This window comes from Arachis ipaensis, chromosome B03 (genome assembly GCF_000816755.2).
Source record: "Arachis ipaensis cultivar K30076 chromosome B03, Araip1.1, whole genome shotgun sequence".
Taxonomy (NCBI): domain Eukaryota; kingdom Viridiplantae; phylum Streptophyta; class Magnoliopsida; order Fabales; family Fabaceae; genus Arachis; species Arachis ipaensis.
Window position 1 is genome coordinate 133,080,874 of NC_029787.2, and position 11,765 is coordinate 133,092,638.

Here is an 11,765-nt window from a genome sequence, read left to right on the forward strand (position 1 = left end):
CACTGTTGTTGCCAGCGCAGTCATAGAAGATTGAGACGTTCCTAACGTTTGGCGAGAAGCGAAACATGCTTGTCTCTAAGGAAGTGTTGGTTAAATGAGAAGAGCATTGATCATAGGCAATCCCAGTTCTAACCATTGTTATGTTGCAAGCAGGTTGATCGATATTCAGCACATGAAAAGTCTGTGAGCCAATTTGAATGGAGGTGTTGCGATTAGCGTGGCAGCTGAGCTTGAATTGCTGGCTGATGCCGCAATAGCTTGGCCTGCTCCCTCCCCAGAAAGGATAGTAGATGTTGGCTATTTCTCCGCAGCTGTAAGCCTTGGAGCACGCTGCATATTCACTTTCTTGAGAGATTGAAAGTTTTGCCAAAGTGGCCAAGCATAACAGAGATATAGTGAACATTGATCTAACAAGGTTTTCATGTATTTGCACCGCCATAGATAGAACCTGGAGGAGGAGGAGGAGATGCTGATAATGAAAGATGGAAAGTTTGATAGAATTATTAATTGCTTGCTTTCTTTCTATGCATATGATGATGACTATTCATATGACGTAATATTAGAAGAGTTGTCTATTTGAGATTTGACTTGTGATTATTCAAATCAGGCTTGTTCAAAAAATTATATTATATCGTTGTTATTTATTTTGACTATTTTTATGCAGATAGACATTTTATGATTTATGTATCTGTGGATGCAAAGCTGCCTATATTGTATAACTATATAATAAATCGAAGTGCCACAAGAACAAAATTTGACTTCTGATTTTTATAAATCTCCTAGTTTAGGTCATTAAGTAAATTCTTAATTAGATTGTAGTCATTTCCATCTGTCTCAAATAAATCACTTTGCTACCCATACTGCTTCAAAGTTGCATTCAAACCTTCATGTTGACTTCTTTCGATAGGAATATTTTATTCAAAGGTTTTTCTATTGAAGTTTATCAAAGGAAAATTATCAAATGCTGACTTCAAAAGATAGCGGCAAGCACATTATATTATATTTTATGTTTGTTTTTACATGCAATGGCTCAGATATTTCTATTTATTTTTAGCAATTGAAATCTCAATACCGAATTGATAGAATGTAAGTGAGTTTGGTTTTATTGTTATTATTTGAAGTACTTGATTGTTAAGAAATGACAAATTTTTAGGAATTAAAAAATGGGTATTGTAAAAGTAGTCTAATAGATGGATTATGAGTTATAAAGAGTGGAGTGATATTTGATTTTTTGGGTTGTTGATGATATTGTTAAAGATGATTAAATATTAGTTTATTTTATCTATTTAGTACTTTTTCATTGATGCTCCACTTTATTGTGTTGAACTTTTTGTTTAAAAAAAATAGAAAGTAAAAACTGACCACCAATAATTCAGTAGATAAATTTTTTTAAAAAATACAACATTTAAATTTAACAGAGTAGGATATTTCAACAAGATATAATAAATCATAAATAAGGACAAGCTACTAAGATAAATTGGCCTTTCAATATTACCAAAATACAACATCTATACATTGAGCATCTATACATTGAATACAGTGGATTATGATTTGGACGTAAACCGCAGTAGAGATGCAGCGGTTTACGTTAGGTTGCGTGTGAGAAGAAACTACTACACTCCTCTAGCGATTTCTAATGGAATGCTTAAAAGGCATAACTCGCGGTACCTCTACAGTAGTTTATCAATTTAAAAGTTGGATGAATGATTAGACTTTGTCTATATCAATTTCAGGTTATATCAGTAATAATATCAACTTTAACATCTGATTGTTGTGCCTTGTTTGGAATTTGAATTTATTAGTTTGACAGGTGTTTAAGTACGATTTAGGTTGAGTCTATACTCTGCACATGTTTTTGAATTTTGACACTACACTAGTTAGCCTAAATATGATGAATTCCGCTAGTAAGTCAATGAGAAATCTTAACAATATGTACAATGGGTTGGTTATTTAATCCAATAGAAATAAATAATAAATTCAAAAACTCTCATTCAATTATTTCACATCAAATTTCAAATTTTAAATTTTTAAAAAATTCAGTTAGTTATTTCAAAAAAATAACCATCTGAAATCCTGATTTACTAAAACATTTCACTCCAATACTCTCTTCTTTTTCAACCGGCAGCCACCCCACCTTCATCAATAATCATCTCATTTCACCGTTGCTATTTTGGCTTGCCACACGACACTCACCTTAGTAAAAATAACCATCCACTCAAGGATAAAAATAATCATCCGCATACCTAATGAATTGAACATCTAACATATTTTAATTATATATAACTAAACCCAATCCAATCAAAATAATCATCTATATAAAAATTAAAATAACCATCCACATACATACTAAAATGACCATCCTAAATTGACCATTAAAATAAAAGAAGAAGATGATGAATAAATAGAAGAAACAACTATTGTGGTGAACATAGTTTTAAAGGACTAGGCATGACGAAAGCGGCACTGTTGTGAAGCATAGTGCTCAAATCTGAAAGAAGCTAACCATGCTTGGATTCGAAGAAGAAGAGCATGATGGTATTATCGGTGAGAAGAGGCTTGAAGAAATGGGAGAAAGCGAAGCCGGTTTGGAAGAAACGTTAGGCTGAGCGTCGAGCTGACTGGCGAAGGTGAGGACGGTGTCGGTGGGAGGATGCGGCAGCGTCGGTATGGCCGGCGAGGAATTCAGTGACGCGAGGTGAGAACCAGAGAAGATGACGGTGAGTTTTGAACGTGTATTGAAGGTTACGATAAGATTAGAAATAACCATACGTAGTGTGAATGAGTTTAAATATTAATCCTAATTTTTCAAATTTTAAAATTTAAAATTAAATAATTAATGATCTAATTTTTAATTGTAATTTTTTTTAATCCATTGTACACATTGTAAATAATTAGTATTGGTTCCCAATACTTTCTCAAATATGATATGTTAAACTTGTGTTCATATAAATTAAAAATATTTTTTATTTATCTAAAATGGAACTTAAAGAGGTATATAATGAAGAATTATGTATTGTATACATATCATGCTAACTATCATGAGTTAATTAACTTAATATTCATTCCTTTTGGTGTCGTATTTTAGGTTCATTACAACTTGATGTAAACAAAAGTGGTATAAAAATAATATAAGTTTTCATAAGTAGTATTGTATTAAACTCAGTAAAAAAAAGCATGATATAGTTCATACAAACAATACTAAAATATATAACGACTTCAACCACTCGTACATATGTACTTAATGCATCACAATAAGTCACATAGTAATAAGAATTTTAACCTCTCATTTTTTTTCTTATTTCATTGTACTTTTAGAGAATGAGAATAATTCTTGTCAATTTTTTTTATAGTATTCCAATATAAATTTTATATCAATTTCAAAAAACCAATTTAACTTGTAGCACTCAAACAAAACTCTATTTCCTAAATTTTTGTATGAATTCCATATCATAAGAACTCAACTTCAATTTAAAAGATCGTCTGACTCAGATAATAGAAAAAAAATTCAAACTAAATTCAACGTCAGTATAAATAAAAAATAAAAAAAAAATCAAATTAAATTCAACGTCAGTATAAATGAAAGAAATTAGGCTCGACGAATATGAAAATTTCTATAAATAAATGTATTGAACTTGAAGACTATTTATGTGAAAGGTCTATTTAATAAACAAACTGCTCTATTCAATAAATATGATCGAAAAATATTAAGGTAGTTGTTATGAGTTTATCGAAAAATATTAAGGTAGTTGTTATGAATTTTTATATTGGCAATGACATGATTTTTCAGGGGATATGTAGACAAGTATAAACCACTATAGAGGGAATATGTAGACAGACAAGTATAAACCACTATAGAATTACTACGGTTTACATTTCCACGGTTTACATTTCCATAGAAATGCATTCTTCCATAGAAATGCATTTCGTCTTATTGCTCGGGTTGTGGCAGTCGCCATTTCTCGGCTTAAGTGATAAACTCATCTTTTATGATAATTTTAATTTTAAATTAAAATAAGTGAATTTTATCAATTTATCTTATATTTATTCATTGAAATTACATAATTTTGTGAATTTTTCTTAATTGTCAAAGACACGTTCAAAAGCAATACTGTTCAAAAAATACAACATTTAAACTAAAAATAAGTAGGATATTTTAACAAGATATTTAACCCTGTTCAAAAGCAACAAAATTCCTTTCCTAACAACCTCACTTGTTCAATTCTGACCATTCCTCATACCAACATGGTATTTTTACAAATATATATCAATCGATACTTACGTAGTACCAAGTTGATAGATGAAACCAAACTTTACCAATTGAACAAAGAAAAATAGCATCGGAGAATATATCGCGATGATCTAATTAACATCAAATAATAAGAAATAGAAAATAAATTAAATTCAATCGATACACTAGGCTACACTACTATACAGTGCTGTTGGAATGCTTGCCAGCATGTTAGTCAGATGCAAATGTTCATGTTTGTCTCAGAGGGTAGACTAGAGATCAAAAGATCAGAACAAAAGATGTTAAAATTAGCTAGACACAAAGCAGTTATGGATGTATGGGATTAACTATAGATCAGCTTCAGTGAGTCAGAACTCAAGCTTCTTGCATAAGCCCACCTCAGTATTCGTATTCCTTGGATTGGCTCCTGATTTCAATTTGATAGGTGCACGAGGACAAGTACCAGGGCTGGCACTGAATACCGGCAAAAGCTTAGGAGGCGTCTTACAATAATAAGCAACCTCAGTCTGATTTGAAACAATGACCTCCATAAGATCCTTGCATAAAGAGTCAAAGATCTCTTGATCCGAAAGAGATTCTTCTTCATCATAGGAAGCATCAAGAGAGTGAGAGTGAGGAAAATCAAGTCGCCTAGAAACACCGATATTTAATTCAAGATATTTTTTACCCTGTGGCGCACGCATCAAATGATCAGGACCAGGTGCAAAGGGGTCAAAAACACTGCCTTTAGGTGTTCGAGGGCTACCATTTGAATCAGAGTCCAGTTTGAGTTGTTTCGCTTCTATGGTAAGGGGAGAATGAAGGTGAACGGCAAAGTCTCCATTCTCTCCAAGAGGCTCAGGAGTGATAGGATTAATCTCATCCTGCATTGCATTCTCATAAGTCCAGGCTCCAGCAGCCAAATAATCAAAAAGAAAAGGAAACAGAAGCTACCCCTAACCTAACCCTAGTTCCTAATAGCAGAGGAATCTTACCGGTTTTATATTGGGTTCGCAGAAGGACTCGTGTCTTCTCATCTGCTCCGAGAGTAAAGCCCTGAACAACCAACCAATCGAATATTTTCAATAAAATAAAATGAATGTGGTACAATGGGATCTGAAACAGTTAAAAGATAAGATTTTACCCGAGTTCGGGGTTCTCCTCCTCTGCTTCGTTGTTAGGGTTTGCCGCAACATCTGGGGACTCAGGAGGTGCATCAAACGATAGCTGCATTCTCTCTTCTCTTGGGTTGAAAATCACAGATACACCAACTTACCAAACTGGATCGGTAACACCCTAGAGCAGAAGGTATCAATCAAAGTATGTAGGGAGTCTAAGCTGGAATGGAATTTAGCAAGAACAATGAAACCACTCAGAATAGGATTAGGCAGTTTAGGTGAATATAGCTGAGGTGGCGGGGCTGGACTCGCGGGACTTTCGAAAATGAAGCCCAGGAAAGCCCAATTCTCTCTAGCTGTTAGGGCTTCCTTCAACAATTCAAGAACCCAAAAAAACAATCAAATTTATTAAGGTTGAAACACCTTAAATAAAGTCCAAAAAAAAAACCTTTAAATTAAAGGCAAAATAATTAACTTGGGTTGGTCGAGTGGTGAGTAATCGGCTCACTCATCTGTTTAAATAAGTGTTGGAGTTCGAATCTCGTATTATAGATGCAGTAATTTATCTAGTCATTGGACTAGCAGGTTGAGAGATACCTAGAACAAAAAAAAAAAAAAGCAAAATTACCTTGGATTTTTCATTTTACATTTTAAATTCTATTTTTTTAGCTCTAAATCTTAATTTTAAATTCTGAATTCTCTAAAAATAAAAATTAACAAATAATTTTATATATTTGTTGGAGTTGAGCTAGCAACCAACCATGAATAGTTGAATAGTTGAATACTGAATAAATAGAATGAGTGACCAAATATAAGGAAAAGTGGAGGAAGCTATCATTGGATATAGGTAGGGCGGCATCGGGTAGGGGCGGATTTTTGCTCTATCCGACTCACCCCACCGTATAACAACCCACATGAAATTTGTCCCACTTTTATCGTGGGTAATCAAATGTTGAACCCTAATACGTCCTTGCGGGTATCCGCCCCGTCCCTATCCGTCCTTATAATTACTAAATTTTAATAAATAAAATTAAATTTCAAAATTTATATAACCATTATTACATATATAACATAAATTAAAATAAAAATTTAAATATGATACAATATTATTAATTATTTACTAATTATTTTATATATATTATTTATATTATATATTAAAATTATATATATTATATATATAGCGGGCGGGTATTACCTAAACCCGCTCCGCCCCGCCCCTCTCAAGAATCCACCCCACTAAAAATCCGTCCCAATGTGGGGCAGGTAATTACCCATCTCGAACGGATAGGGGTGGAGTGGGTACCCGCGGCTTCAGGTGGTATTGACATCCTAGATATAGGGGGATATATAGTTTCCTTCCCAGCAGTTCAATCAAAGTTTCTTGGGTTGACTACAAGTAAACTAAACAACGCGTCATTGCAGATGTAGTTTCCTTCTCTTTTATTTATTTCTATGCATGTTTTCCTTGTATCTAAGTACCGGGTAGTCATCATTGGATATGAAGTAGTGAATATATCAGCCTTATGAAGTGGAGGTGTGCCCTTTTTGAGTGCTGCTTTGCGTGCACTACTTCTGATGGATCGACCGAGTTTGATATTAAGTCACAGTTACCAAACTTGGGTTATACTGCACTTGCCAGTGCCTGTCATCATTTTCATCCATCCAAGAATCTTGGAACTAGAGCATATCGCAAGGTGTATCATGGTAAGACGCCAATATTCCTTCAAAAACATAATTACTCTTCTGATTCTTTAACAAAAAACAATCGTGAGTATTTATTTTATATTTTTTCTATATCAAATACACTTTTATATATTTATCTAGTTTAAAACTTATGATAGAAAATTGATTGATAGATACATAGTGTAAAGAATAATTGAGTACACATAAGCTTAAGAATCTCTCTGTAACTTGTTGGTTGATTATTGACTATATTTTATTAGCTACTTGTAAATTGTTATAGGATAATGTCAGAATTTACCTTACTAAAACATTGATTCATTTCTCAATAATAACTTAAAATGCTTTATATATAAGATCATAAAAATGAACTTATCAATCATTAGCTTATCCAGGGAATTGATTGGGTGCTCTTTATTTCATTAGGTATACTAGAAGATTTTCGTGAAGTTGCAATCCAACGCTTATCGGCAAGTGAATTCCAATTCATTGAAAAGCATGTAGAAGGCTGCAGAAGCAGAATCTTAAGTCTTTTGCCGCATAAAAATGTGGTGTCTGTGTATGGGTACAGTTCTAACGGGAAAGAATTCCTGCTAGCACATGAGTACGTTCCAAATGGTGCTCTTCATAATCATCTTCATGGCCAAGGATCAAAGCGTCTCACGTTGCCATGGGATACCCGATTGGATATTGCTATTGATGTTGCCAATGCATTGGCATATCTTCACTCTAATGGCATCCTCCACAGCCAGGTAACATCCCACAATATTCTTCTGGACGAAAACTTAGGTGCAAAAGTTAAGAACTGTCTTGGATCATGGCAACTTGCCAGAGGCCCTTCTGGTTTTGTTTCACATAAAGTCGATACAATCCATGGGAGAATTGGTTATCTGGATCCAGCATTACTACCCATGGTAGAATTTTGTCTTAACTTCAAGAATGACGTATATAGTTTTGGGGTGGTGTTGTGTGAGCTTTTATCATCCAAGCCCTCGTACAAGAAGAGCGAAAACTTGCTAAACATGGAGCTTGCTACTTTCATAATCAGTAGAATTGAAAACAATGCGCTGGAGGAGATATTGGATCCAAGCCTTGGGTTTGAATCAGACCCTGCTGTAAAGCAGATGCTAACTTCTGTGGCAGTGCTAGCATATCAGTGCTTGATTTATGATGTGTCTCTAAGGCCATCCATGGCACAGGTGCTTGAGGGTTTGAAGGGCATCAGAGAACAGAGAAGGGACTTAAATTTGACTGCAGGTGAGGTGAAGGCGCAACGCATAGATAGATTACCACTTTCTTCATGCTTCTAATTCTGGTGTTCAAGTGTTTGCATTCTCTTTATTATTTTTTTTTTTTTGTGATAATTAGATTTCAAGTTCGAAACTCTGACATTGGCGTTTTTCTGGGATTACATGAAGTCACAATTCCAAATCTTTTCTTATGATGTGCTTGCAAAAGCAACTAACCATTTTGAGAATTATGTTGGGAAAGGAGGCTTTGGGACTGTTTACTATGGTAAGAGATGTTGGATATTTAATCTTTAGTTTTTTTTTTTTGTGTTGAAAGCAAATTTTTTATTTCAATTAGGTGTTGAATGGTTGCAACAACACTTTCTCTTTAACTTTATAATTTAGTTTTAAGTTTGAAGAGACATTACTTTATAGTGTAACTTATTTTTACAATTAGAATTACAATTCTGTTCAGGGAAGCTCCCACAAGGATATGAGGTAGCAATCAAACGTTTCCATGAAAAGAAGGAGAAGACAAGAAAGCAATTCACGACAGAAGTTGAGATCCTAAGTCTGATGCGCCATCAGAATCTGGTCTCGCTGTATGGCCGCAGTTCTGATGACAGTGATGAACTCCTGTTAGTTTACGAGTATGTCTCCAACGGTTCTCTATCGACCTATCTCCATAGAAATTCTGGAAACAAACTACCATGGGCTACCAGATTAAATATTGCCATTGAGACTGCTTCTGCACTAGCCTATCTTCACCATTCTGGTATAATTCACCGCGATGTCAAACCCAGCAACATTCTCTTGGACAAGAATCTAAGTGCCAAAGTTGCAGATTTCGGCCTGGCGCGGTTTCTTCCACTTGGGGATCTTGATTTTGTTACTCATGTTTCTACTGCTCCAGTAGGAACCCCTGCTTATATAGATCCTGAGTACTTTGAATTCAATAAGGTGAGTGATAAAAGCGACGTATATAGCTATGGCATGGTTTTGTTTCAGCTCATATCATCCATGCCTTCCACTGTAAGTCAGGGGCCGCAGCTTTTTACTTTGGCTAACTTTGCAATGGGAAAGATCTTGAACAATGAGTTGGAAGAGCTTGTGGATCCAAGTCTTGGTTTCCACTCGGACAATAGTGTTATGGAAACTATAACTGCAGTGGCAGAGTTGGCATTTCAGTGTGTGCAGCATCCTAAAGAATTCAGGCCATCAATGAAGCAGGTCTTAGAGACTTTGGAGGGCATAAAGCAAGGCTCTTGGGGGTTCAACCAGATAACATAAACATACTGTCTTATTAATTCAGGAGAACTATCTTGGTTTATCAAGCATAGAAATTTAATGTCTTTATCCAATTCTTAGGAATATGAACTATTAGTTTGATTATGAATTGTAAGACCTTTTTTTATGAGCTTTAATTGGAAGTCATAGAAAACAGATGGTTAATTCTAATTTCTCGCTTGCTTGCTATCCACTGACAAGAGTAATTCCAGAGGGTAGGAGACTCTCGTTTTGTATAAGAGTAAAAAATTTCTTCAATTCAATTTTGAGAGACCAAGAGGTGATTTCTCAAACCATCTCTTCTCTTTAAGATATAATTATGCTAATGTCAAAATTTTATTAATTTTCTATTAAAGTGATATTGTCTTTTTAAGATAAAATCAATTTTATTATATTTTTTAATTTTAATTTTAAATCAATTCATTCTATATAAATATCAAAAATAATATTTTAAAATCATTCTATTAGAATTGTTCTAAATTAACACAATCAAACTCTTAATTTTCCAAAGTAAATTATTTTTTATTTTCAAAAGATAATTTGAATAGTAAATGTTGAGTTAAAAAATTAACTAACATATATGATGATGACAAACATTAAATTATTAGGCTAATTATCCAATTAGTTTTAATTGTTTTTGGTTGAGTGTTGCACGCCAAATATCATTATTGTAGCAGCCCAATATAAAACAAATGAAATCATGTTGGTGGGCTGATAATACAAACGAAGCCAAAAAGAAAACAAAGCCAAAGAAATCAAACGGGTTGCTTAATGGATATCCGATCCAAGCCCGTCAGCAAGCAAATCCCTCCAAGTTGCTTCTTTCATAGCAACGTTCACTTTTTCCTGTCTTGGTCAGAAATCAGAGAAGTAAGAGAGAGATTAGTTCCTAGGCTATTCACAGAAGAAGAAAGAAAGAGAAGGTTAAGTAAGAAAGGTTGAAGTCTAATCACCCATATCAATCTGTATCAAGAAGAGGTCAGAAGCTAAAGGTGATTTTATTTCCTTCTACATGCATCTTATTTTTTTTCTTCATCTTCAACTTTCTGTCACTCCATATTGGGATACATGGGAAAGATGATGTATGTTCAACACTACTGTGCATCCACGGTCACAAGTATATCTTGGGGACCAAGTTGGTTTTCAATGTCTGAGATAGGGTTTTACCATTGGAAACATTTGTTTATGATGTCCTGTGGCTTTCGATCAACAAGAGAATGTCAGAACCAAAGTTCCTATTTTGAGGATTAATGGAAAAAGTGAGAGGCTCTGTTGGTGAAGCACACAGCTCAAGGGTTGACCTAGGAAAGAGCAACTGAGCAACATGCAAGGAGATACAAAAGAAGATTTCTCACCATTCAGAAGGACAAGGAGAGATAACCAGTGTTCTTGAGGTGTATGTTCTGAGAAGAGCTCTCTGAAGAAGTTCATCTACTTTGACAGTACTTCCTAGTCAAAGGAGCATTCTGCCAGAATGAAGAACTGAATCAGAGGCTAGAAAATCTGGTTTATCACATAGCAAAGAGGCTGTTGAAGAGTCAATCTCCTTCATGTTTAGCATATTGTAATTTACTTTTCAATGTTTATCTTTCTGTAATTTCTTGAGGTAAAAGGCTGAATGAGTGAGTTATTGAAAGAGCCAAAAGAGAAAAAGACAGAGAGATACACATGAGTGAAAAGTCTAGAGTTATTTTAAATTTCTTTAGGTAAAGTCTGTGTCTTGTATCTTGTACCTATGAAGTATCTCTTTCTTAGTTGGGTGAGCACTAAGAATGAATAGTTAGGTATTAGCATAACCAAGTCAAGTTAGGTTAGAACTTGAGTGTGGAAGGATTGTGTCAATCCTGTGAAATTGGTATATGTAATACTTTAACTATAGTGGAAATTTTACCACTGTTGTAGTGGAGACTGGACGTAGGTTGAATTGTACAAAAGCAACCGAACCAGGATACATGATGGTGTCAGCTTCTCTCTTCCATGCTCTGTTCTGTTTTCTAATATTCATGAGACAAAATGAAATTGTCTCATAAATTTTTCTGCTCCTGAGTTCAAACAGACTCTGATTGCAAGTTGTTTTAAAAGGGTTATTTCAGTAACTTAAAAGAAGGTCATAGATTCAACCCCCTTCTTTAAGCCTTCTATAACCTTCAGTAAATTACTCTTATATGTTTTTTATTATATTATTATTATTATTAGTGTATTAATAGATACTAATATAACTTT

At 34.2% G+C, this 11,765-nt stretch overlaps 3 protein-coding genes across 5 annotated transcripts in view; 1 reads left to right on the top strand and 2 right to left on the bottom strand.

The window, feature by feature from the left end:
• LOC110269549 (LEAF RUST 10 DISEASE-RESISTANCE LOCUS RECEPTOR-LIKE PROTEIN KINASE-like 2.7) overlaps positions 1-595 on the bottom strand; it is a 1,083-nt gene extending 488 nt beyond the window's left edge. Inside the window, exon 1 of the mRNA XM_021117490.1 lies at positions 1-595. Coding sequence (XP_020973149.1) covers positions 1-439 — 439 coding nt within the window. The 5' untranslated portion in view covers positions 440-595.
• LOC107634818 lies at positions 4,338-5,703 on the bottom strand. Of its 2 annotated transcripts, XM_021119978.1 has the most exons (4): positions 5,373-5,703; positions 5,224-5,284; positions 4,917-5,112; positions 4,338-4,829 (listed from the first exon to the last, which is right to left on the bottom strand). In XM_021119978.1, the coding sequence occupies exons 1-4, from the start codon at positions 5,459-5,461 to the stop codon at positions 4,597-4,599; spliced, it is 579 nt and encodes a 192-aa protein (XP_020975637.1). In that variant the 5' UTR covers positions 5,462-5,703; the 3' UTR covers positions 4,338-4,596. The 2 variants fall into 2 exon arrangements, with proteins under 2 accessions (XP_020975637.1, XP_016193717.1); XM_016338231.2 differs by having other exon boundaries at positions 4,338-5,112; positions 5,373-5,700.
• Positions 6,691-9,819, top strand: LOC107634816 (probable LRR receptor-like protein kinase At1g51890). Of its 2 annotated transcripts, XM_016338230.2 has the most exons (5): positions 6,691-6,770; positions 6,851-7,050; positions 7,453-8,283; positions 8,395-8,541; positions 8,731-9,819. In XM_016338230.2, exons 2-5 carry the CDS (start codon positions 6,870-6,872, stop codon positions 9,543-9,545), a joined length of 1,974 nt encoding a protein of 657 aa, XP_016193716.1. In that variant the 5' UTR covers positions 6,691-6,770; positions 6,851-6,869; the 3' UTR covers positions 9,546-9,819. The 2 variants fall into 2 exon arrangements, with proteins under 2 accessions (XP_016193716.1, XP_016193715.1); XM_016338229.2 differs by lacking the exon at positions 6,691-6,770 and having other exon boundaries at positions 6,805-7,050.

What these genes read in the sequence shown, in the direction of transcription:
- LOC107634816 (XM_016338230.2), top strand. Translation starts at nt 6,870, where the DNA reads ATGAAGTGGAGGTGTGCCCTTTTTGAGTGCTGCTTTGCGTGCACTACT. An exon ending in GGACTTAAATTTGACTGCAG is followed by an intron (nt 8,284 to 8,394) that starts GTGAGGTGAAGG and finishes TGTGATAATTAG; the next exon opens with ATTTCAAGTTCGAAACTCTG. An exon ending in CTTTGGGACTGTTTACTATG is followed by an intron (nt 8,542 to 8,730) that starts GTAAGAGATGTT and finishes AATTCTGTTCAG; the next exon opens with GGAAGCTCCCACAAGGATAT.
- LOC107634818 (XM_016338231.2), bottom strand. Translation starts at nt 5,461, where the DNA reads ATGCAGCTATCGTTTGATGCACCTCCTGAGTCCCCAGATGTTGCGGCA. An exon ending in GAGGAGAACCCCGAACTCGG is followed by an intron (nt 5,285 to 5,372) that starts GTAAAATCTTAT and finishes TTGGTTGTTCAG; the next exon opens with GGCTTTACTCTCGGAGCAGA. An exon ending in GCGAACCCAATATAAAACCG is followed by an intron (nt 5,113 to 5,223) that starts GTAAGATTCCTC and finishes AATGCAATGCAG; the next exon opens with GATGAGATTAATCCTATCAC.